Source organism: Hetaerina americana, unplaced genomic scaffold (genome assembly GCF_022747635.1).
Source record: "Hetaerina americana unplaced genomic scaffold, ioHetAmer1.1.p SCAF_1, whole genome shotgun sequence".
Classification (NCBI taxonomy): domain Eukaryota; kingdom Metazoa; phylum Arthropoda; class Insecta; order Odonata; family Calopterygidae; genus Hetaerina; species Hetaerina americana.
The window spans coordinates 99,675,002-99,702,475 of NW_027286069.1; the positions used below are offsets into that span (position 1 = coordinate 99,675,002).

The following is a 27,474-nucleotide window of genomic DNA, read 5'->3' on the forward strand; positions in this document are numbered from 1 at the left end:
TTACCAGTTCATGAAAAAATTTATTTGTGACAATTACGATCCTTTGGACGGAAAACACTTCAGAGTGAATATTCGGAAAGTATTACCAGTAGTTTGGATTGAGTGGGATTAGGATCAGCACCGAACCAAACCACGCGTTCGAGAATCAACCCGAAGACACTAAGAAAATGAATTTTATTTTACGGGTATAGTACGTGATGTTCAAAATATGTTTTAACACTCATTTCGGGAGACCATCTTCCTGAGATTCTAATTTCTTTTTTCATAGGCATTATTTCAGGTTATATGTACATATAAGATGCAAGGCAAACTTCCGCTAGTGTGTGCGGAAGAGAGTGATTTCACACCAGACGCGTAATCCACATCGCACATACTGCTTAGAGCTTGACTAGTTTACCAGAAGGCTATGAAAATACAATTGATTGAAATGAACGAATTTTACAGATATCTTTACAATTAATTCAGTATTTATATCTAAGCTACTGCTTAAAACATGTTATGAGTTGCTAATAATAATCACAATACGTGCAATTAGAATTAGATGCAAAAATGACTGAAGACTAGACTGCGTTGACCAAAGAAATTTTTATGATTTCGATGAGTGTCATTCTCGCCCCTAATAGTTCGCCTTAAAATGGAATTTGAAACCTTTTAGTTCTTCACTTCAAGGTTTTCCCGTTCGTTTCCTCAAACTCCCTTATTTTAAATTTATGATCTCTCCCCACGTCACCTGATTGGCCTGAAGCCACTCGTACGCGACCCCTCTGAAACCTTCGACGCTTCCCATAAACTTTAAGCGAAATGTTGACCAATGCGTAATAATGCTATTCTATTACACCTGGGAACAATTTTGAACATACCTGAGTGCCAAATGCCGAATTGTCGGGGCAAACTATCTCCGATACTTCTTGTACGAACAGCTTTATATATGGAATAGGACTCCACTTAACCGGATTGAATGAGATCAAGGGAAAGCCAAATATTAGAAATGTATGGCAATTGTACGTGACCGTGATGGTACGTGTGACAGGCGCGGATGCATACATTCTTACTGATCAAAGGCCCTCCATCCGAACGTAACCATGGTATCGGCCATAGGGTCGATAGGAGTTATGACCCAGCGAATAATTATTAACGAAGCATGAGCAATCCTTTTCGCGAAGAAGCGAAAATTATGTAAAACGAAATGATTGCAGTTTAACTGTTTTTTTGTAATCAGTAAAAAAGCAAATGATCATCGTCATCATCTCAGTTTACCAATGACGTAATCAGTTTGAGCGCAGCTTTCCACTTAATTCTCCAATGCGATAACATATTTATTCATAAATGTTTCGTCTCTTTTTATCCTGTGATTATTTTCATTTGTTTCTCAATTCGATGTACCTCATCCGGGCTTTTCTATCTTTTCGTTAGTTATTTTATCTGTCCACTTGACCTTCTTCATTTCACTGCAGCCCCACATTTCAAATACTTTCAATCTTCTATCTTCTGCTATCATCATTGTCTACAGTATGCCTTGTTGCCAATATAAGCATCTGCCATGTACATCTGAGGTTTTAAGAAGTGCTTCCTTACTTCCAGGTCTCGTCAAGTCTCTTATTGGACTTTCCTTCTGACAGAATGCCTTCGTCGCCTGGGCTTTTCTGATAATTACTTGCAATTTGATTCTTCCGTCGTTCCTCCCCGAATGAAAAAAACTCTTTCACTAGTTATAGCTTTTAATTCCCCAGTTTAATACTTTACTGCCTTCGCATTGTCTACCATATCATCGCCCTCTATAGATAACAAGCGCCTTCTTTAGACCTCATATCACGTCTTCCACAACAGCTGTGTTGTTGGCGCGACGCAATACAGGTATGCTGATATTTTTCTTCATGAAGAAGCATTTTCTTTGACTTATTTTAATGCTTTCTCAATGAAGATATTAGAGATATCGGATGAAAGTGCAAATCCTCGTCTTAGTCCTTTCTAAATTCGTGCTTCCTCAATGATGGGTCCAGATTCAATTCCGGACACCTTGTGTTTGTGTAGTTCGTGGCTCTATCATTTTAATACACTCAGTCCTTCCGTCCTGGTAAGCACACTATTTTTTCGTCATTATCAAATTATTTATCCAGTTCTACAAATAAAATGAATATATCATTTGGGCTTTTCCATTCTCTTTCCCAATTAGTAGCGTAAGGGCAACTCAGCTTCTCTTATCCCCGTAATTTTCCCAAATCCAAACTGGCATTCGTCGGACAACTGTTCTGTTTTATGTCCCACCATCTTGTGAATGAATCTTGTTTAGATTTCCGATGCACGTTTCTTCAGACTAATGGTTCCAAAGTTTTCATATTTATATGCCCTTTCCTAGGAATGAGACAGTTATGTTCTTCTGGTGGTCAATTGGTTTCTTTCCAGTTTTGTGCATGTCGCAAATATTTTTTGGTGCCTCCAAATCTCCAATTTTTGATGCCTTCTCTCCAGCATTTTTACTAGCTCGAAAATAAAATCACCGCTTCCGATGTGCAGATTATCAATTGTTTCCTCGAAGTCAAATCTACGTAAGGTGTATTATGTAAATAATAGCTAATCAAAGCGTGGAATAAAACGGTACGGCGTCCTATGATCCATGGATTAGGTGCTGCAATCAGGTTGGCTACATTGGACTATACCCCATGTAACTTATGTACAACGCTGTTTTTGTCTTTAGGGCATGCCAGTTACAGGGATATGTGACCCTTCAACTATCGGACAACAATTATAACTTGACGGTCTAACCGGTGACCTTTAAGCTTGTGACTCTCTGGTATAAAAATAATATAATCGTCTATTTATCCTCTCAATGATAAATAACTGAACTCTTCATGAAACACTAATGTGACTTCGTCGGAATTCGAACCCAGATCTTCCGTTTTTCGTATGTGTTAACCAGAGAAACAGGTAATTTTTAAAGATGTCACGCGCCGGTTAGAATGCATATAAACGGACTATGCAGTTGTTTCTCAGTCACTCGTGACCAAAATTTGGAGGACCCGGGTTGAATATTGGTTTGGTTAAATGATTTTGCGGTGAATACGAGTATCTACTACTGTTACCAACCCGTCCATGCTACTGGTTAATGCATATTCAATGCATTTACTACAATATTTGTATCGTACTCTCTTTAAGGTGAGGAATAGAAGTGTTTTTCAATTTTTTGCCAGATTTTGATCCTGGACCAAGCTCATGATATAAGATATCATGTATTGTGCTGATTGGTAATCTGTTCTTTAGGCCTTTTGGCTTACGTATAAGTTGGAACTTCTGGTCAAAACTGGTATCTCTATCAAAAAGCATACGATTGACCAGAGCCCAATATGTTTTGTAGCATATTAGCTTGGTATATCAAGGGGTATTACAAACCGAACATTTTTGTTTATTTTTACGATGGTCTATTTGTCCATTTGCGGCAAGATAAACGGATCGGAGAATTTTTCTTTGTGTTATAAGGACACAGACGCAGGTCTATCGAGTTTCGAAAACTTTAAAAGCACTTATTTGTGTAAGAATTAATCCTCGGTGGAAAAATCTCACTATTAGTACTATTTAAAAGGATCGAATAAATTTTATGTACTGCCGTCTTTTTTCCTATTAATAATTTATTATTATTTGTGCAAATATTGAAGTAATGCTGTACTTGGCTTTAAATTGCACTCTACTTGAAAATAACATACTTTATAACAGATTTGCTCACTTATCGTAATTCAGCTTGTTTTATTGTATCAGAAAATGTAATATTAGCCTCATAAAAATGTTTTCAAAAAAATACACTAATTAAAAATCGTTTATTTATTAATTGTTCTGATGGAAATCACTTTGTAGCATGCTTTTCATCACGACGAAACCAAATTAATAAAATCAGCTGAAGGTTATTAGTCGCTTTAAAATATTATATTGGAAGTAGTTTACAGATCGAATAATATTTCTTCGGTTGTGGTTATTTCAGATTACCTTTTCAAACAAAACATCTTCTATTCAAATATTTTATCGATTACGCCTTCCATAATTATCACATTTGTTAATATTTCGAGTATTATTCGTATATTTGATGTTTCCTGTGAATAAGGGCGACTTCATGCTTCATTAATGCTGGTCGATACTGAGAGCTACCGCCGAAGTAGAAGTTGTTCTCTTCCTGAGGAAGAACAGAGAAGAACACACGTTTTTTTCCCTGCATCCGTGTTTCCACCATATTTTGCAATACTTGGCTCGCAATTTTCGTATAATTTTTTCGTGAGGAGGTATAAAAGGATCGGGGCTCAAGAGACGGTTTTTTTCACCTCGGGCGAAAAATTGCAGTGAGCGAAAATCGGAGCGATGCATCCTCTACTCTGACACTTATTTTCTTCAAAAATGTCTTATCATGGTCTGACAGTTTATCAAGTAGAAGTATTTAATTACTTGTATAAAATCGTTTATTGCAATGATAACTTTTAATCGTGAATTTTTAATGAAAAATGAAAGTATGTTTTCAAATGCCTTCACTTGTACTGGAAAGTAGTATCACCTGATAAGTAACCTTTTCTTTTCTGTTAATCAAATCATACAATGTCCTTAAGAATATTCACATTTAACTGCCGGTCGGGTTTTCCAAAGTGACCTGGCACCCCAAAGCTAGTGTTTTGCTTCTAACAGATGCTACGAAAGAGTAGAGTTTCGCCACAAAAAATTCATTAGCTATGTTGGACAAACGGTACCACATCTTAATCAAGTGCAAGGAATTGTCTTTGTGACATTTCCAATGGAATTGGAGGAGTGTGTAAATTACAATACAAAAATACTCAATGAGAACATTTGAAAAAGAATTGTTAAGAATTTTGAAGTAATTCCAATTATAAATTTGTTCGAAGTCCTGTTTTGTTTGGACTCCAGCTACACAGGTCATTATACATCTTTTAGCAACAATTAGAAACTTTTGAAACGTGTTTCTATACCTTTCACCAGTATTCTGAATGTGAATGACATTTTTTAATTTTGTTCTTACTATGAGTGTAGATTTTTTATTAATCTTTAATTAGGCCGCTTGCATACGAAAGATTTTGCTGCTCATGGAGAGCTGGTTCAATAATTTTTCGTTGGTTAAAATGTATGCCAAACGAAAACCTAAACCGCTATTAATTAAAAATTAATATTTAAATACATATATAGTTGCAGTTGGGTACGGAGGAATAGGGTATGCAGGAATACGGGAATAACTCGAAGAAAACTAGAACAAACCAATGCTGTGATTTTCTGTCACAGTTAATTATAATAGTTTCATCTTCTACCTAGAAAGATTTTTCGTTTGGCATTATAAAATACAATTTTTGTGATTTCAATTGATGTTTTAATGTGTATCATAATTCATTAATGGGTTCCGTACACAATTTATAGTACGTTTGATATATTAAAATGCAAAACTTTTGAAAAGTGGTAATCTATTTTAAACTGATTTTCATAATTTTTTAAAAAGATATTTGGAGTGAGGAATCATTTACTGCTTTTCAATAAACCCAATTGCTTGTCTTAGTAGAACTATCAATCATGGAACAAAGAAGTATTCAATGATATATTGGAAACATTAATATAATAATGCAATTACCTGTTTTATATACAATTGATAGATTTCCAAAATAGTGATTTTAGCCTATAGCGTTACTTCAGGTATTGGATTCGGCAACGGGGAAGACAACAGTAGTCAAGTACTGCCCATGATCAAGTGAATGTGTTCAAGTGGGAGGAGATATCAGGGGACGGGTATCTTGGAGTGCAGGGAGGAAATAATACGATTTGGGAGGGAAGGGGAAGAGCGGGAGATGCTTTCTAATGTTCTACGTGGCCTGTGTACTTTTTTAACTCGGGACCCAAGTAAAATAAGAAACTGTTGATGATTCCCGGCTCGTTGTTCATAATTTTGTCTCTTTGCAAGCGTATATGCAAGCCCTCGGTGGCATCGAGTTTGAAATTTTGGGTGTTTAATTAGGGATAAATCTTTGAGTGTAATGGGTCGGGAAGTTTCGTAAATGTGTTTCGTGATGGCCGATTTTTCAAAACGGCAGTTTTTAAAGTGTGCTAAGTGTCCCTTGAACCTTAGATTGGCATTGGGTTTTGTCTGTCCAATTTATGGTGAGTGACAAATGCAACACATTACCTCGCAAATTCCTGATTTTTGTAATGAGGGCGATTTGTCTTTTGTATTAAGAAATAAGATTTGTAGGATGTTTGGATTTTTGAAACTGATGTTAGTGTCCGCTTGTTGGAGATGTTTTACAGCTCATTAGTAAGTTTCGGTTCAAAAGGAATGGAAATCAATTTTTTCATGGGGTAATTCAATGGCGTGAGTGTAGTGTATTTATTTGCGAGTTTTTTTTCGGTTAGTGATCAATTTATCTTTAACATTTGGTTCGTATCAATTTACTGGGTCGCAGTAGCCCAGGGGTAGAATATTGAACTACTGACGGGAAGGGCTGGGTTCAATTCCCGGGAAAGCCACTCTCGGTACCATCAACTGAACCCAAGCTGTATGATTTTTGAGAGTACCAGATCTTCACAACCAGCTCAGGGAAAGGAAATTGCCCCATTCCCTGATGTGTGGATTTCACACGCCGTAGCCTGGCTTAACTCTAGCGTCATCAACCAAACTGACCTTTGGGTTGATTACTGTTTTATGGTTTTTTATCCATATACTACGGCCGTGTGTTTTAATTCTTTGTCCTATCGTGGTTTTGTGATTGGGGCAGTAAGCATAGAATTTATTAAACAGTTGAAGGTACCATATTTTTTGATAAAGGGGCCTAAGTCAGCTTTTATGTGGTTTTCGGTGTGCGCTTGTTGCCACTTACTCCCGCTTGAAAATATTCGCTTGACCACGGGCCGTGCTTCGCTTCTGTTCTGCCCCGTCTCACTCCCTTTGATGGTCCACGTAGTTGATCGAAATATCAGTATAGAGTTCTTAAAAATTAACATTGGCTGTAAGATTACAAATTACGTCTTACAAATTCGCAGTTCACAATAGTTCACACCCTCTTCGTTCCACTTTCGTTTGAATACTACTACTTCTAAGAATGTGTATTATAAATGCAAAATTGTGTCGTCATAGTATTTTTAAAGACGTCTTAACTTCACAGAATGTACAAATGGATATAAAGGTTCGGCCTAGTGATTTAAACTTCATAAATATATTAACTGTATTTTAACTCTACAAAATATTTCATAATCAACTTAATTTCATTTCATTTTTTCAAGATGATTGTGTGAAGATGAGATGAGTACTATGAGTTCTTAAGTCCCTAAATCTATGAATGTGTGGCAGTATTTTAAACCATGTACTGTGTATCCGTTGTTCCACTTGGATAAATCATTGGATAGATCGCTCATCTTCCGACCAGAGAGTCCCGGATTCAAATTTGGGCCATTTCTTCCGGCACCTGCGGACACTATTTCAATTTTGTTTCAGTGTGTGTATCAGAACGTACTGGGAAACCACAGGCAGTAAAGGGAAACCAATCGTTCCCACAACTTGCAGGTGTGAGCGGCAAATGGTCATGCACCCTATTTCTAGGGCTTCATTGCTCTACCGCTCTAAGAACTTTTAGTATTTTCAGTGCACCTTTTCAATGGTTCACTTTTCATCGATCTCGGCTATCTTGGGAGGAGGGATTGAATACGTGTATTTCTGCCACCTTAGGGTTTTATGCCACGTGAGAACTATGTTACCTATTATCCTCTTTGGAGAAAGAATCCCATGTAGCAGACATTGCAAATATTCAGGCATTTACTTTACGAGGGATCTAGGGTGGGGAGTCCAAGTAGATAATATGACACGGAAGGAATTTGAAGGTCTGCGTGGGTAATGAGAAAAATTCAAAAGGAAGAATCGTAGCCATAAAAGAAAAATCATATACATGGCTTTCTCGTAAGGTACTGGTTAGCCCTATCCTTGAATACTCGTCCATTGTATGGGATCCATATGAGGTGGACAAATTAAAAAGAAAGTTCAAGTAAAGGCAGCAAGATATGTACTCGGAAGGTACTAAAGAACAGTGTGTGTCACGGAAATGTTAGATATACTGAAATGGGAGAGTTTGAAGAATAGAAGAAAAAGGAGTAGGTTAGGTGCGATGTATAGAATTGTGAAAAATGACGAAACGTGGGAAGATTTATGGAAAGAGATAGAAAAGCCAAACATTAAGAGAAAAAACGACCACAGTTTAAAATAAAAATAAGAACGCAAAAAGCAAATAAGAACAAATACTCTTTTTTTAAGCAGAACTATTCTTGATTGGAAACAGCCGCCAGGAGGTTTGTTTTAGCCCTTTGCATCCAATTTTAGGAGTTTTAAGAATAAGTGTAAAGCAGCCACTGGGTGATAAACTTCATTGATCGGTGATTGTTATGCTATTATTCTTATTAAAATATTTTTTATGTACGATGTGGACGTCGTTTGAAGTTTTATTGCAAAAGTGAATGATGTATTCGCGGTGCGTGATTTTGAACGGTGTATGAAATTGAAGGTTGCGTGATTATGGACGGAGTGTGGCGATGGACGGAGCGTTGTATGTACTCGTGTGGTGTGAACCTAGCCCATTAGGGATGGTAAAGGTGCGGTTGGTAATCTTTAAGTGTCATTATATATAAGAGCGTTTTGTCTCCTATGTGTTATTCTTCTGTATGCCCATTGTAAGACTGACAGTTGACCAGACTTGACCGTTGCCACCAGGACAATTGCCTAATTGCAACGATAAATTCTTAAATAAATAAATATTAAGCTGACGGTTGATCTTGTGTCTGGTTGGCCAGAGTAGGCATTTCAATCCTGGATCAATCCGAGGGCATTCGTCGCAGAAACCATCGACGCTCGCCTGGAATTAGATTTTTTAGAAATATGAGCGATACCCTCGCTTATTCAACATACCTTTGGGCTGTGGCCTGGTAGGTTAAGTGTGCATAGGCAGTGAAGCAATGGGAGTTGACACATTGGTGGAACCATCGACGCTCGCCTGAAATTAGAATTTTTAGACAGAATGAGACGACCCCTGCAGGGGCTCCAGCCTTATACACCCTTGGGTGGTTGGGAGGGGAGGGAAGAAGAACGTGTCCTCCCCTCGCCGTATGTTTTCCCGAAACAAGAACAATCTAAAAATACATTTTGAAATTCAAGGATGTAGGAGTGAACCCCGTGCAACGAAGGTGAGGTAACACGATTCAGTGAGCTAGCATCGGTATCTTATCAGCGGCTAATAAACTTAAGATTGATTTGCTGCAGCTATACTGAGGTCGTCTGTATTTTTCATTAGTTCCATCGATGCTCTCACCTATTTAAATCCACTTTTTATCTATTTCTCCGGTGTATTAAAACGTGAGAGGCTAACTTTGCCGATAGCGAATTGCGCGTTACTTTTTTACCCCACGTTCGTTGTCACATACTGATTTTAATTGACGATGGTCATTTAAATGCCCTCATTGTGAATTGATTCACTGAGCGATTGAGCCCTATACGCACATTTCTTAAAAGTTGAAAAATTGTTCACGCCGTTTACCTTATTCTGTCTGTAAAACTCTCTCGCACTTTAGGTTTTAATTGTATTTGGATTGGTTCTTTTAACTTGTATTATTAAAAAGCAGTTAAATCTGTCTGTGACCATTGACAAAGTGTGACACATGCTGTTTTAAAAACTTGAAAACTTTTTAAAATAAATTACAGAATGCTTAATGAACGAAGTCTTTACATTTTGGAAACCGAGAATAACTTGCGAGTAATGCTATGGAATAAAATCCACTCCTTCGTGTGTTTTTGCACCTATTTTGAACCTCATTTTACAAAGGTTTTGGATTGAATCTCGGTAGCAATCAATATTCGACTCATTTTTTTCAATCATTTCGTACCTTATTGAAGATTTAAACTCGTGCAACACACGATTGGAGTAGGGCAAAAAACGGGTTACTTTCCCGAGGAAACACCATTCTCAAAAAGTCGTCGGCATTCGCAATTGGTGGGGGAGGAGTAATGTGGCACGCATAAAGGCCAGCGAGCTCGATCAGGACATGCGTAGGTATATACGCGGACCAACGTACGCTAGGAGATGAAGGACCGACCGGACGATGATGATGACGGCGAAGGATAGAGAGGGAGGAGGGAGAGAGAGAGAGTGAGAGGAGGGACGGGCAGGAGGGAGAGGGGAAGGGCTAACAGACGGAGAGAGGGAATGAAGTAGGGGAGTCGGCGTGGAAAAGAGCGAGCCACCCCTTCTTTCTCCGGCCCCCCTCCCTCCCTCTCTCCCGTCGCCTTCCCTGCTTCGTCCAACATCCAACCATTCCCCTCCTCCCGGCTCACGATCCCCATAAAGCGGCATGCGCGCGAGTCTAAACTCCGACTGGGCCTGCGCGTCGAGCCTACACCGCGTTGGGCGTAAGTCTGAAAGAGGTTGGGGATGGGTATGGGGAAGGGAGATGGAAGCCAGGGGGAAGTGGGATGAGAAAGGAGGGAGGGTGAGGAGAAGAAGAGGTGGGAGGCCCAGAGGACCCGATCGGAGGGTGGGATGGGGGAGAGGCTCTGGAGACGTGGTCTTAGGAGTGGGGAGAGAGAGGTTTTCCCGAACGCCGCCTTCCCCCGACTTCGCCGCAGTCGCCCTTTGGCGTGGGCGCTGAGGAGGACGCGAAGGAGTAGTATCTTGCGAGGATTCGGCCTGTGGCTTCGCTGTCGGGGGAAGGAACGAGAGGGGGAGTGAAAAGGGAGAGAGAGAGAGAAGTTAGGGGGGGCGAGAAGAAGGGAAAACAGAGAGAAAGGGAGACGTTGCGTGGTTTTTAGGGAAGAGAGAACGGGAGGTACATGCGTCTGAGGATCCAAGCCTATTCTTGAGGTCGTGTTGTGTTTTAGTGGGAGAAATTGCCAAATGCACGCATACAAGAGGTGATATCTTTACATTCACGCATAAATATACATATTGTATTACTATTCCAATGCAATTTTTTTAGAAGGAAGGGATACATAACGCACACAAAAGTATACGTCTAAAAGATTTTTCGTTTTTATACGCCCGTGAGCCGCTCGTTCTTTTTCCTCCCGTTTCTTCATTGTTTTCGAACGTTTTGGAAACCAGTTTGCATTTAGAGAAAAGCCTTGTCCCCAGCACGCGGAGCTGTCTGCGTGAGTTCGACACGCCCAACAACGAGTTTCTAAAGAGATTCAGTCCGGGATAGTTTTCCACTGGTGTATTTCTGATCTGGAGGCTGCAGTTTCGAAGAAAAGGATTGCATTCTTCCTCCACGCCACTACTGCTGCCGTGTCGTTTTGTCGAGAAAGGGGTCTCGCACGCACTCGGTGATGGAACACGTTTGCCCCGCCGGAAAGGAGGATCCATTGGCGGTGCGTCCCATGGCCTTGGAGGTAGTCGGAAAGATTCTTCGTTCCTGAGTTCGGCAGAAAGGGTGAACATAGAAAGGAAAGGGTGGTACGTTTTGCCTTTTCCTGAGGAATACGTACGAAGGAAAATCACGCCCGAGTCGTGCTCGGGGGAATTGCCAACCGAGAGAGAGACGGCCGGATTAGTCTCCGAGATAGAGTGTGTGGAGAAGTGCGCGTAATCGGTTGTTTACTCCTCTTTTATTCCCCACTCCCCCGGTCCCCTCGAGTTTCCGCGCCTCCCTCCCACCCCCATCTCCCCCAACCGTTCTTTCAACGCCTTCGCTCCTCCGCAGAACCCGCCCGCATCGGCCCCTCTGGGGCTGTTCGACGAAGAAGAGGTCTCCACCGAACCCGTGCCCCAACGAATGATGCACCCCGGCGTGAGCGCAGCCCAAGTCGGGATGTTGCCCCCGCCTCACCCTGGTGCCCCCTACGGCCTGCACCAGCCGGTGGACCTGCACCCTGGTGCAGGGGGTGGCGGCGGTGGACCCGGAACGCCGGACCACGATGCCACCAGGAAGCAGGACATTGGGGAAATCCTTCAGCAGATTATGAACATCACGGACCAGTCTTTGGATGAAGCACAAGCTAGGTGAGCAATAAACTTGTCTAACAGCCTTTCATAAGGGGTCTCCGGACCCAGTTAGACTCTTTGCACGCATGCTGTTCTTTGAGTTTGGTCCAGTAACAGACCACTATGCATCAATTGACCTATCTATTGAGGATTACGCTGACTGTGCGTCAAGTTTTGCCTAAGCGGTGGTCAGTGATATTATAGCCGTTGACCACCACCTGCTTGAATTATTACTTCTAAATTGTTGTCGTTTGCGATATCTTGATCGAAATAAGAATGCAAGATGTGGTCTGTTGTCCAAAATTAGATTCCGAGAACAGTTCTTACGGCATTGTCTTCGGCTTGTTTACTTGACCCTGTTCATTTTACTTGCTTTCTTTGTTGTTATGGTGTTGATAGTGACTGCTGATATTTGCAGTCGAATGTAAAATCTTGCCATTCGATTTAGCATGCGCGTACTCAGCATTATAATGGAATTACCAATTTAAAACTTGAATTTGCAATTTTTTTCGAACAGGCAATTCGGGGAGGGTAATGGAAGCTCAGTTGGTTAAGGCAAAGACCTTGAGGTTGATCTCTTGATATCAAAGACGATAGAAATATACCTAAAGTTGACATCTTCCCAGAGCCGTTAAAATCTAGTTATTATTGTCCTTTGCATTGTGTATAAATTTCATCTTCCGAATCTCCACCAAGAATCACATTTAATCGACGCCATAACACCAGGAGACATTTTTATATGCCATTTTACGGTTCTGTTCAGGTATTTACTACTTGTAACCAATCTGTGGGTAGATTCGGTGATGGCATTAGGTATTTTTAATGTTTGTGACCATGTTTTAATCCGTCCCTGCTCCACCATTTGTTTATTAGGATGCCATGATTCAAATCCCTGAAGTCATCCACAAAATTTCTGTTGTTTACTTCTTAGCGATACCTGATGAATCTATTGCATGAACTCTATTTACCGCTGCAACGCATTGCGAAATTATGGGGTTGAAATGCAGCCTGAAATGCCTCAAATGTCCCATATGCAAGATTTTAGATGGACGAAACATGAAATCTATGGCTAGAGAGCCACGTGCGACAACATTCGTTAACTCAGTTAGCTGTTAAACTTTAAGATTCCTTCTTATGTGCCTAAGTTCAGTAGTGATCCATGCTTGTTATCAATACAAGCTAATTAAAAAAATCAAAAGGCTAGTGGTTATAATGAATTTTTTTTCGCTCTATTCTGTGCGCTTAATTTCCACCTAAAAAGTTTGGGGAAACCAATTTTATGAATGTACGTTAATAGTGGTTTGCCAGAAAAACTGTACTCCATGCCTGCAAAATTTAAATATCTAATCAAACCTGGACCCACCTTGAGCATTTATAGAGATAGAGCGTCGGAGAGAATCTTGGTATGCGAGGTGGCTTCACGCTAATGCAAGACGTTTACTAGGGCCGCTCGTTGCCTGCCGCCTGATCCCGGGCACACGCGATACGATGTAGCCGCAAGATTTCTTCCACTTAATTACACCTTATATTTGTTGTTTGCATTTTAGCTGCATGCTTTTAATAGCTATCCATTCTCGACGGTAACTTAATTATTTATTAACTAAACTGTATTTTTACCTCATAAACAACCGGAATTCTGTACCGGTGTACTTTTATTTTTAAGTACTTGTGCTTAATCTAACTTCGACCCTATGTTTTTCCTTAAGAAAAACTAAGTAAAGTCTCCATTAGTTTCCTTACCGGAAGAATTTGTGCGTTGTTAAGCCACGCAATCACACATTTTTTTCATCATTGTAATTTCCTGGGGAGCATAAACCGAAGAAAGGTTTTAAACTTGAGGTAACCACTAAGTGTTGTAAGCACTCGGTTTGCGAAACGAACGCTAGCCGTGCTTGCACGAATAGTAAACTCGTATTTTTGTTCTTTGCACGTTTCTGGTATTAGTGTAAGGATTGGATGCAATTTCTGCTCTCAAATTTGGTAATATGCAATATAAACCAAACCTTCTTCCCTGAATACGATGGCCATAGTTTTCTCGGTCTTACAGAATTTTTTATGAGTGTATAAATTGTGTCTCGTATCGTTGTAATTGGTCCTCACGACGTTTCCGCATGCTCATTCTGAACTAAGAAGGTGCAGAAAATTATTATGGTTCATTATTTCACGTACATTTTGCGAATTCATAGATTCGTAAATTTGCCGTATTGTTTATTCTTGAATGTGCTAAAGGGAAATATATTTCGTAAATATTCACCTCGTTGGGGATTATTGTAACAGCGTCCACGATAGATGCGATTGTCGTCATTATAATTCCGCAGCCGAAGGTTTAGATAAATTATTAAGTCGTCCATGCACTCATGGCGTATCTTTTACAAGTGGAGGAGTCACATTAGCCAATGAACTGTTTTGTTCGAAGAATCTTAGTGGAGAATGAAAAGAGTAAAGGCTGCTCAGTAATTTTTTTATTGATTATGTCACGACGCGTAAAACGAAAAATACGGTATAGCATGAAAAATGTGATGATTAACGCAATGTAAGTGCGATTAATATTTACGAATTGCAAATGTAATAAAATGGAAACACCTAGTAGAAAATGAGGCTCTCCGTTTAATATTCTGCCGATTCCGATGATCCGACCTTTTCATAGCTTTGCGCAACAAGTTTGCGAGTTAGAAGTTGTCCCTACTTTTACAGTCTACTCGTTCATTCCATTGACCATATCCAAACATTAAGAAATCTTTTCTTAATCTTTATCTTTTCCTGTACAAGAACCAAACTAGTTAAAACCTCCTCCCCGAAAGGTATTTTTTTAAATGTAAGAAGTTCAATTAATTGTTAAAATTATTAATGTCAGACACTGAAGTTGAAAAGTTGGTAATCGATAGCGGGTTTAACAAGGAAACGTTTTTTTTCAATTGACAGCAGTGAGTAAAAATACCAGGTATTTCTTAATATCTCTCATTTTAATGAATAAGTATAAATATCACAATTGACTGAAAATTTTGTATAAATACTCAAGAAACAGTAGGCGAGCACTTCGCCCTCACCATCTCCTCATGAATCGAAGGTTTTACAGTGGTCAGTGTTAATCGCGATCGCATACACGATTTGTTTGGGCCTCCTTGTACTCCATTCCGATGGATAAAAATATTTTATTTCATGCCGTTTGAGCATCGCCAAATAATTCTTCAGTCGCGGTTGTAGTTGCTGGGATCATTACTTAAAACTTTCACAAATCACGGTGTGAACTTAATTAGACCCTTCTATCATTACTTACTTAACGCAATCCTATCTGGTTATGATGATAAAGCAGTGGATTTTAAATTATATTGTGGAGTGCAAAAGCTTTCAACAAGATTTTAATGGGCTCGCTGGTGAAACTCGAGAAATGGAATATCTTGCAAGTCATAAACAAATCAAATCGACGGAAAATGATTTCAGTGCGGATAAACAAACCAGGTTTTAATTTTTCCCGTGTCAACCTTTAGCATAGAGACTGTCGACTTTCGTTCGGTCTGGCCACTTAATTTACGTAAGCATTCTTGCAAATACCCTCTTGTTTGATAGCCAGAAATAATTTAGGAAAAACGATTTTGTGCAGCGTGAGAAAACCGAAGTATAACATGGGAAATGTCTTAGTCATATTTTTTTCGGAAAACTGGAAATAGTAGCGATGGCATTTCAAGCGGTGAAGTAAAATCGACTCGGAAAGCTCCGGAGTGTCGTTTGTGCTTTGAGATGAGCGTGGGTATAATTAGCGTATGCCTGAGCTTGCATGTGTTGAGTGCTGGTCTGCATGATGAAAGCGGCATCATACGACGCCATAAGGTGTAATTGGGAGTCAGCGTGTGTTTTTGGGACTTGCAGTGTTACAGGTCCCTGTATATTTCGCGTAGGTGTTCCTTCATCCACTCGATGCAGGACAGTGGTTCGATTCATCTCTTAACATATATCTATCTGGCTCTGTGTTAATTTCAAATGTCATCTCAAATTCTAGTGATGGCGTCGTTTCCTTATTCCATTTTGCTACGTTCCCCATTATATCGCGTGGCAGCGTGTGATTTTTGCAATGAGTTTGTTTTTATCTGCTAGATTAAACATGAGCAGAAAATTGGGAAGATTTATGAAGACAGAGAAGGCTATAAGCATTTTTCGATGTACTTTTTTGTGTTAAAATTTGAATAATGTAGAGAGTTCATTCGTCTCCTATGTAGCATCTAACAGTTGTATTTAATTAATCACTTTTAATTGAAAAAGTTCGCACGTAACATAAGTTACATATTTGCGTAGACATTGCAAAACTCTCTAGTAGCTGCATGGAATAATGCGATCAATCATCTAATTGCTAATCGTAAATACGTATCGTATACCATATATTTCTAGCATCGATGATGTTACAAAGTAAATCCATTTTCTGTTTCAACTCTGGAATACTTAAGTTAAGCTAATTTTAATCAGTAGATTAAAAATGTATATCGGAAAATATCTATAATAAAATCAGGATTGTGAATGTTAATGAATTATTCATTTGTTCGTAGAAATGGAGGTATAATAATTCAAATTATTTAAAGAAATCTTGATAGCGCTCATTGTTTCTGCCATTAAAAATGAAATCAGTTGTTACGCATTTGTATTAAACGCTCTCTGCTAATCAATTTCATCACGTAAACATATTTTTCTACATGTCGTTTAATAATTGTGGGAGTATTCCTGATGAATTCATAACCTTGGCAATTTCGTGGAAACATGCCTGTTACATGCTGAAAAAATTATTTTTCTCAGTGTCTTCATCGCGTCAAGATTTCTCCGATATAAATTATCATATTCTGAGAAAATAGATAAGCTTTGTAAGCGAGTATTTAACGCGGTAATGTTGTAGTTTCTTCGTACAGTTATGTGTGTGTGTCAGACACACACACATACATGCATACATTTGGGCTTACACTTTAAGTCGCCTTCGTATCGCTTGCATTTAAAGGGGTCGACCTGTGTCATCCTTTGTTAGATTTTTCTTAAATTAACCTTCCTAACTTCAGGCACGCAACGACTTTTGATCCATTCGTGGGGTTTATAAATTCTACGATGAACTCACCGTGTGGGACAGTGACTGCAATTCTCATAAAACCGATGCCATTGAGTTGGTGCAAACTAATTCAATCCTCTGCGTTGGGACTCAGATTTCACATCCGACAGTTTGTGTCTGGGACAATAGCCATTCGAAAACGGTGTCCATTTGTTTGCTTTTATTATGTATTTATGGCTGTGTAAATTTTGATGACGCCGTTGATTTTTTGCTGCTTGGAGTGCGTTGAATAACCAGTGTGTTTACGTTCTGTTTGAGTTCGTTTTATTTTTGCAATTGGACCAATTTTCCATGAATACCTAAACACTTCTCCTTTAGTCTTGCAACAATCACTCTTTTCGTGTCAATGTGTGAAAATGACTCCGCTTACCTTCTGGTTACTAAGACGTGATTTCAGAAGTCGTTTTATAGGTGGCAAATATTTAATTTGGAATTTTCATTTTACGCACGCGCTAAAAATTAAGTCATGCTGTTATATTTAAGAGGAATAATGGCCTACATGAATTGTTTTGTCTGAAATGAATCAAGTCTCACCCAGCATAATACGAAGTGCAGTGTTATTCGGGGAATGAAAGCTGATATTTCCGGCGGAAAATAAAGATCAAGGCGGGAAAAGAGTTCTTTCTGACGTTGTAGTGGGAAAACGATGTATCTGATTCTAGACTGTTTTGAAGGAAGACGTGCGGGATGATTACGAGATAAATTCGGGTCACATTGAACGCATTTTTTTTACTGTAGTGAACAAATACACGAGAGAAAGTTCTATACATTAATTATGTAACTAATAGCTCAATGAAAGTGCTAGAAATGAGGCAAAAATGGAAATGATGTGAATCTTTGCCTTGTATAAAAATAAGAAAATGCTAAAAGATTCCCAGAAGTACATAAATAATCTCAACCAAAAATTGAATTGACAAAGACAATCTTTTGCGACTTTCACCCAATGGATTCTCAAGAACGTTACCAGGACGATCATGGAACATGGCAGTTGGGTAATATCCAATGCAATTAAATTTTTCTAAGTTCATTTTGAATCAAGGATAATAAGAGACGAGGGAGTCATTACTCTGGCTCTCTTGACTTCCGTTCCGCATCCTTGCTGTCAGTGTAGGTACATATTGAGAAAAAGACCTTAAAGCCAGATGCCAGTTTTAATTGCATTCTCATATTTGAAGAAGGGGCATGATGAAATCGAATGAAATGAGTTACTAGATTAGACAAAATGATGGCGGCACACAAGAAACGGCAGAAGAGTAATGTCCTGATTGCATTAAGAGCTGATGTTAGTCATCGAATATCTCCGCAGTACCGCCGTCGAAGTAGAATTCAGACTGAGTCCGGATGCCCATTATTGCTTCAATCATTCAAGGTATACGTTAGTTATATTATGATAGATCGTTGAAAAAATGAAGCTAGTTTACGCAAAGAAGAATATCGGAATTCTGCGTTAGCTGGTGACGAGGTAACTTTGGGAAAAAAAAGACGATGTGAATAGGATGGGTTCCCTCGGAAAGGTGATGAAAAATGCAAGGTAATGGGAATTGGTGATCAATGGTGGAATATCTGAAGGTTTAATATGCAACAAAGGAAGGAAAATATAAAAAAAGGGATTCATAGAACTAGCTGAGAACAAGGATTACCAGTTCTGGAAGAAGGTTGAGGTACGTAGTTAGCAGAGTAGCACTTACAAAAAAAAGTATCCATCCTAATGAAAGAATACTATGTGATGATACTGCCCTCTAATCTACCAATCAGATCTTAGATATGTGTACTCTTCTGCGGAAGTGAGAAAAGAGAAAAATGGATCCGATGAACAAATTGTGTCACTGATGATCGTTTAGAACCAAAGAAATCACACGAAAGTTTGATTCAAAGAATGCATGTATTGGGTGTGAATTAGGTAGAAAATAAAGCATTAAGAAAACTTTGTTGAAGAGAAGAGACAGCCTTATGTGTCAATTATAAGAGAATCCTCGCTCACCAAAGCCAATATTCGATGGAAGAGAAAGAACTGAAAGAGAATGTCTGAAAAGGATTCCGTGGAGCAGGTTATGGTTGATGGCACGTTAAGTACCATGAGAAAATGGAGATGCGGGACGAGGAGAGGATGATGTGAAGTGATGCAAGCCAATCTTGGGTTTCCAACTGCAGATCGTATGTTGAGGTGTCTGACCCATTTTAGCGTGAGATGTATCTTTCCCAAAGCTCCGATTTTTTTGTTGCTTTCGATGTTTTAGCTTTGCCTAAACAATTCCTTTTCCATCCCATAAAAATTCAGGAAACATCACCTGACCATGTAATAAGTTCTTCTTATTTCTCAGTTGGGGGTTCTTGGTTTGAGTGATGGAACATTCATGACAAATGAAACAGAGGGCATTTATTTCAACTTAAATCTTCACTCTGATCTCAGAGAAATGTACTTCATAGTGGTATTAGCCAATGAAACATATTTATATGGATCGAGGTAACTGGGGTCTTAGCAATTCTCTATTTATGTTCGCTGCTTGGCCAAATTGTTACGGGTAGGATTTGACTATGGGTTACCCTCATTAGGATGGAAAATTATTAAGTAAGCAGATGGATAAAAAATTATTGAAGGAAGGACCTGCAAAAATCGTGTTTTGCTGTTTTAAAAAATGCTCTTGGGTGTTTGTACAGCGGTGACGGCTTTTTTAATGGTGTGCCTCTGTCCTTAAGGATAACAAGCTCAAGTTCAAGAGTGATCTTAAGAGCTACGCTAACACTAAATAGGATCTCTTGCGTTTGTAAATAGCTAATGTTGTTAAGCGTTGTAATACTAAAAAAGAAGCAAACCGGAAAAATCAATTTCTCGAATTTCACCATCGATGAGAGAAGCTGTAAGGAAACAAATTTGCGATAGTGCTTTATGCTCTTGTGGAATTATATTTGTCAAATGGATGTTACGCCTCGCCTCGTCTTAACGAGTCACGAAATAAGCCCTTTTTAGATACAAGTATTGTATATATTGTAGTAGTACTTGTTTATATTTAATCCATTGTATTATTCCAGCAGGAATGCGTTGATTGCTACGACAGATACGAGCTAAAATATAACTGTACTAACATGTATATATTCTCATTAACGCCTACGGGGATCTGTTGCAATTTTGTGAAGTGCAAACATTTTACGCCTAATACATTTTTATTATAGCTTTCTTGATATAGGTTGTGATCTCAAAGTCTTCAATATCATTTGCCATCAGCGTAAGCATCGCCAAATATAAAAAAATATATATTCATAGCGATTTGAATTCTTCGTTAAATTTGAAATGGTTATCGTTAGAGTGGTCGATTCATAGATCAGTTACAGGGGCGAAAGTGAATTTAACCAACGCTCATTCACTTTGGCTAAAATTGTAGATGGAACCACTACCTGTTTTTGGCGAATGGAATCGAATGTTTTTAATCTTCTTCAAAGGGCAGGAAAATCATTGAACTTATCTTTAATTTTTCAAGTGAATGGTAAGTTGAGGTGCTAAGTCGTGTCCCGTTGTCTACTCTTGGATTCGGTGAATGTGAGTGAAGAAAGAACATTCTTTGTTTGGTGAATAACCTAGATATCGTTTGGTGGAGAGCGCATTCATTTGGGGACCTAAACTACGCCACGATGATTAAAATACAAATCGAGAACATTTCCGTGGGAAAAAACTGGAAGAATCCGAGGCGATGGAAGTAATTTCATTTTGGGCGTTCTACTAGTGATTTTGGGATATGCTCAAACTTTTGAATTTTAACTATCGCCTTTCTTGCAATTGTGACATGATAAGGGAAAAGTCATAAAGTCACAATCATGGGGAAGAAAAATATCTCAAATCCGGCCTTCCCACTAGAATGAATCATTTCCTCTTACTATCGTTAACACAAAGCAAGATATTTTTGCTGGGGCATTAATTTGATCAGAGATAATGGCTACAATACTTCAGCATCAACTCTTGTGTGGGATCAATTCCTTTTTTTTACGTTTATATTAGTATTCCAACTATGTTTTCTTTGCTATTTAAATTTGGCATTTGTGTCTTTTTACTTCAGTGTTGACTTTCACCGGTAGGTTCTTTTCTATTCTGGTAATTTATTGTAATCCATTTATTTACGTAACCCTTATTTTCGGCTGTCCTCAAGTTAAACTCTCACTCCTGGAAAATGGCCAGTTGATGCAAATTTACTTTCGATCAGTTCCCTTGTGCTGACGTGTTTTAAATTTGTTTATCATGCAACTAATTTTCTTTGGTATGTTGATATTGTCACTGCAGTGTCCGAAGATTAATATGTTGGCTGTAACTAACATTGGTAATGATTGCTGCACAAGGTTTTCATTATAAAATCCGCTAGCCCGCTTAATTTCTAACTCCTTTCGCTTCACGTTTCGTGCTTCTCTTTTCCGATTCCACCACCCTCCGTCATCATCCACTTCATCCTCGTATTGATTTCCCATCATTTTTGGCGTCACGTGACCCATCACAGAACATGCCCGTGGAATCAGGGAAAATTAACTTAAATTAGCGAGGATATTTGTTAGTTGCATGGACGGCAACGTTTTTGCGGGAATGTAAAATTAATCAGTTCTAAATATGTATAACCGGTATATTAATTGCAGTAAAACAGACTACCTTCTTAAAAAATTCCCTGGTTTTCATGACCATGTTTTGCAATAAAACCTCCTGAAAGATTGAATTTCAGCTATCGTAATGGAAAAGGTGCTTTTGCGTATATTGGTGTAGTTTCTTACCATTATAATTCAAAGAGTATGGTGGGTGCCATGATGGGATTGAATTTGTCACCTAGCTAGTTAAGGCACATCCGTTATTTCCTAATTAAACCTGCAGGGGTAGCCTGGAATTGCACCCCACTTGCTGGACGCGGGTTCAGTTCCGCTTCGGGGCTAATTTCTGCCGTGAAGTCGTTTTTGTTCCATTTCTTAGACAAATGAATTGCCTCCACCCCAGGAACACCTATAAAACCGATTTTCTATGATTATATGATTGTCATTCGTTGATCATCTTGGCCGTTTGTGTTGATAGCGATATGTGCATCTAATCGGCAGATATGTTCTAAATCAGTAGGAAGGAGCAATTTGGTTGAACAACCACCGCTATTTAGTGTCCTTTAATAGTAATTATCCATCACTATTTATTGTCCTCCTTGTGGTCCATTATATGTACATTCCCCATCCTCCGTTTCGTTCCTCGGTGTTCATCGTTTTCTCTTATTTTCCTTTTGCCTTCCACCTGAGGGAATAAGTAGAAAATTTTCTTCGAGTGCGATGAACCTATAATTAATTACATGATGAAATAGTCCCCGCAGGTTCTTCTTTTAAAATTTATCAGAAAAGTAGTATTCCTCTTTGTACTATTTCCCCTTAATTTGTTCTTTGCCTTTTCTGGATGACGAGCCAAGTTCTGAAATAAAAATCTTATTTACGGAAGTCTTCAATCGATTCCGTTCTATATTGAAATCGGGTGGCTTTAAAAGATTCCGGGAAGAGTGAATTGAAACGCAAGTACTTAGTAGTTATTCCACACAATATTTATTTACGCACGACTCGGACTACGTCGTCGAAAGGCATAATCAGACCTGATGATTACGTTTTACGTCGAAACTCCGGTCGTGTCTCAATAAATATTATGCGGAATAACTGACCAAGTGCGTTTCGGTTCACTATAAATGAATTCCGCAAAGTTCCAAGAGCAGTGGATTTCATTCCGCGGACATTAAATTCCTTCTTTTAATAAAACTTTTATTTAAAAGTTCACATCATTTTAATAATTGTCCAGAATTTCCAGCCGGGAATATGTCGTTTGATGCTAAAATTATTTTGTTTTTTCTTCAAGGGTTGCAATTAAAACTTAGCCGCTGTTACCAGGTTAATTTTCATAAATCCTGTGTATTTTCTCATTGATTTCTTTTTCAGTGTTATATGACCTCTCGTGTAGCATATGAATCTCGCCCTAAATCTAATATATCAGTTTTAGAGACTTTCTAGTGCTTTGAGAGAAACATCTACCTTGTTGTTGTCACCCCCTAATCATTCATTTTCGTTATAACCCATTGCGATGTCGGATTATATTCTCCATTTTTAAGTGTCTTGATGTATTGCCCTTCCACGTCTGATGGGTCACGATCCCCATTGCCTACGTATGGTTCTCTCGGTTTCCTTGGAATCCCATTACAAATAGGAATTTGAGGCCTAACCTCGAGCCGATATAAATGTTTGCCCGTGTTTGCTACCTGATTTTTCTTGTCTGTGTTTATACATCAAAGATGTCGGCGTATTCGAGGGTACAGGCTTTCTCACTCTCTCTTTGAGCTCTCATGGATGTCCTTAATAATGAAGCCGGCAGGGAAGAGGTTTGGGTGAGGCGAGATAGGAGAGGTGAGGGAGGAGGCGTGGGCCTCTTCAGCAGTCGTCTGTGATTACAGTGGAGAGGGGGCGTGAGCTGTAAAAACTTTGAATTAAGATTTGTGTAACTTCAGATCGGATAGCAAGATGCAGCGGTTTGTAAAATGAAACCGCACGTATTATTATAAGCAAAATGCCCACCATCAACATTGGCCGTAGCTTGCCAACCAACGATCTGTTTGCCTGTCGATCACTGCGTTCACGTCTCTAGTATCCCTTTATCTATCTCTTCCCAACTCCCCCCCCCCCATTTTCATCTCATTCTATTCCAACTTCAGATTTTCAGTGCGTAAATGACGGATCATGTTCTCTTTCCTCCTCTATAGTCCTTGCTTTCAATGAATCTATTTTATCACTGTCGTGAGGTGGATGTTGTGACTTCGGATGGATATGTCATACGTTCGATCTAAGATTGGTATGCATCGTGAGAAAAAAATGGATTGCATGAATTATTAGAACGGGTTATCAGTCCGGGGATTTGTTTGTAGCAGCTGTCCAAACCATCTTGCTCCTTGTCAATCTTTTTATTTCTCAATAGTTAATTGCGCTGACCTCTTCCGTCACCCCGCTTCTCGTAATTCATTCTAGGCCTTCCGCTGCAATTCTTCCCCTCCGTTTTCTTCAATTACGGCTTTCAGGAAACCATCGGGATTCGGGATGTGTCCAATCTGTTTCTCTCTTCCTCTCATAATTTTCATATTCGCGCAGTTTGGTGTTTTTCTCGGATCATGCCGTGCGACTCCAGGCATGGGCTTGGGGTGACAGACTGGAAGAGGGAGGGGTCTCGAAGGGTATGGCCAGGGTTTTTCATCCGAAAACTGGAGGCATTTCCCCCCCCCTGACGTGGTACTTAGGTGGGTCTGAGTGAGAGTAAGGCGTGGAGAAGTTGTCGCTGGTGTCGAACATTCGGGTTGGGTACCGGAATGGCGCGGCGAGAAAGCACTGTTTTGGGGATGAAAACCGAGGGGCGTGCCCCGTAATGTGCGTCGGCGAAAAATGAGTGTTGTTTGACGGACGCTGCGTGCGTGCGTGCGGAAAGTGTGTCCGCGTGGTATTTATGTGGGTTGTCAGCAACGACAACGGTCAGCGACTGGTGCGAGCCCATTCGGTAGTTAGTTACATCGGCGTCCTGGATGGAGATGAGCGGGCTGCTCTCTCGGCACCCCCGACTCTTCCACCCGTACTCCATCAACGACTCCCCCCCCCCCGCCCCACACCCACCCGCGCTCCCCTTCATTCTCGCCATCTCACCTCGTACCCTCTCCACATTTCATGCGAGAGAGAGGGAGAGTTCGTGGCTTCATTACGTGCGGGCTCTCGTGAGCCAGCCCCATCCAAATATCCGTACGTGACTAATATCCGGGAGCATGCATTCATATTTACGTCTCCATGACGACTCGGCGTCGTTTTTCGTGGAGCTTTCTTCGTTCTTTTTTTTGTTATTCCGCCGCTACCCATCAACTCCGTGGACCGACCCAGGGTTGTGTGTGGGTCCCCTCACTCTCCCCGTCCTCTTCCTCCTAATTTCTTTAGACATGCATGTATGCCACCCCTAGTGGTATCTTCACAGAAGTGGAGTACGCGATCACTCGACCGAAATACCTACGTGCGGCGGCCGACCCGATGGTCGTGCTCCCATGCGACGCGTCGGCCGTGCTTTCTGAACGACCGTGTTATTGCCTTCGAGCGGCGGATGAGGAGGGATTGGCCGCTGGAGGCCGTTTCGCAAACCAGCGAAACCGGGCGTGGGCGTTAAAGGGGTCGAGGCGAGGCGTGGCCTCCCCCCGAAACGGCGGCTAGCTGTTTAGCCCCAGCGTATCGGCGTGAGGCACGTAGGCCTAAGCGATATCGAAGTATTGAGTCCTAAGATCGATACCAAATATGTAGTCAGACATCGAAGGTGTTTAGCTGTGCCAGTCTAGAGAAGCGAGTATGTCGAAGAGTGTCTACAGTTATAATGAATCTAGGTGCTGTGCGCATATTATCATGTATGAGTAAATAAGTTTCTTTCGACGTAAAGTAAATAGTCTCCAATGACGAGGAAAGCCGGCGAGCGTCTGGTTTCGTAGTCATGGTATCATCCGTAGGCATGGAGGCATTACTTTGGGACGAGCACATCCGTCTCGCCGGGTTAGTTGTTTAACCTGGCAGTAGGATTGAGTGTGCGAACGGATCCAAGGAGTACCACCTTCTGCATTCGTGCTGCAAATACTATCGCTTTCACATTTGTAGGAACGGATGGCGATCACTTTAGGCACCTGATGGACTCAGAAAAGGAAAACAATCATAGGGATTGCAAGAATGGCCACCCTAAGGATCTATGCCAGATGCGTCTTAGTATATTCTGCGAGAATATCTTTTCCTTCCCTTTTCTGGATTCGAATTTGGGGTACGTCAAGATATTGTGCGTGTCCTCGTGATCGAAGTGACGCTAGCAATATCCGTAAATGAATTGCGCATGCTTCTTGTTGCCCGCGAATTTTCCATTCGCTTGACGGTTGGTCGTACAATTTTCCAGTCCTAACTCCTACCCATATCCTCAATATTTTCCTGTGCATCACGTTGCTATTTTGTACTAGAAAATAAAGCTTCAATTCATCTTTATAAAAGAAATGGTGGAGCTTACGCTGTCTTTTCGACAGGGAACAAATATGACTACGGGAGAAAGCAGTGGCAGAACAGGAGAGGTCAAGTTCAGTTTGTGTGCGAGGAAAGTGCAAACTTTGTGGCCTGGGAGATTCGAAAACAGGCTGAAATTATTGAAAGGGACGGAAAAGTTAAAAAGAAGGGAAAGCTCTCATTTTCGGCTGTAATACTTTGGTTTACTTTTTGATCGCTGTTATTGTCCGATTCCTGTCAGTGTATTTTGCTCGATTACGTCGTTGCTCGAGTGTGATGTTGTCTTCTGAAGTTTGTATGAAGTGCTTGACACTGGGCGTCAACTCTGCTAGATGATTATGTCGACTGTCTCACACTATTTTCTGGGCACCTGTTGCCAATCATGCCAAGTCTTACTGTCCAGTTTTTTCAATCTAATGGCTGTTTAGCGTTTTCAAGAGTGTTACTCTTGGGAGGCAGCCAATGTCTCGACTTCAGCGTGGATAATTCGGTTCGCCGCCCAGAACTCAGAACTCTCCTTTAATGCCTCACCTGTGTAGCCATTCATTTGGCTTAACTGTTTTTACCCACAGCCAGACAGTTTGGTTGATATTTTTCCATTCAAAGATGCCCCATCGGAAGATTTAATGGTCACGAACTGAGATCTTTGTCCAATCGGCCTGCACCACTTCAAGCCACTATCTCCGCGTCTTGAGGCAGAGAGGAGATTTGGCCGATGGTTAACTCATCTGACTAGTTGGTAGAGGTTTTTTTTCGTTAGAGGTCGTTGTTGTATCGTGGGTTTTGTTGCGAGAGATGTCAGAAGTCATACGGCAAAGTGTACATCTTCACCATTTTCCCATCTGCGTCTTAGTAAGTGAAAAAGTCCTTCCTCTTGCCAACTGTGAACTCCTTCTAAGGCCCAGATTTGATCTTATTGAGTCACTAGAGCTCCAAATTCCACTAGGTCCCCAACCCTTTAGATGCCGATGCTGTTACTTGATTCTCTCTGTTTCAAGTGCTTATCTGTGCCGCGTGGTTGACTAGACCCGCTGGCGTCCAAAATACATACCTGTATGTAGTTTGAAGACACTGTAGATGTGGCTCAATGGTTAACATTTTTGTCGCATATTTAATGTAATATGCGGGATCGAGATGGTGCGGGGGCTAACGTACTGGCTTCCCACCCTGAGGGCGCGGGTTCAAATCCCGGCGGTGTTGAATATTTTTCAGAGGTATCTCGATCCCTACTTGAGGTGCTTTGTGGAGGGCACTTTGAGTGAGTACGCCGTCCGTCGGATGGGACGTTAAACTGCGGACCCTTTGGCGCCTTTCGTAAAGAGCAGGCTAATGCCGACGCCGGGTTTCTCTCCACCCTTCATCCTTTCCTGTCCA

The 27,474-nt window shown here is 40.4% G+C and overlaps 1 protein-coding gene across 10 annotated transcripts in view; it reads left to right on the forward strand.

Annotated features, from left to right (window-relative positions):
- exd (PBX homeobox extradenticle) overlaps nt 1-27,474 on the forward strand; it is a 387,983-nt gene that overhangs the window by 46,426 nt on the left and 314,083 nt on the right. For 9 of the 10 annotated variants that reach the window (XM_071593931.1, XM_071593936.1, XM_071593944.1 and 6 more), the window contains exon 1: nt 10,647-11,999. In XM_071593931.1, the coding sequence (XP_071450032.1) occupies nt 11,773-11,999 (227 nt within the window). In that variant the 5' untranslated portion in view covers nt 10,647-11,772. Of the gene's footprint in view, nt 1-10,646; nt 12,000-27,474 lie in introns of those variants that run through there. The other variant, XM_071593924.1, reaches the window with a different exon arrangement.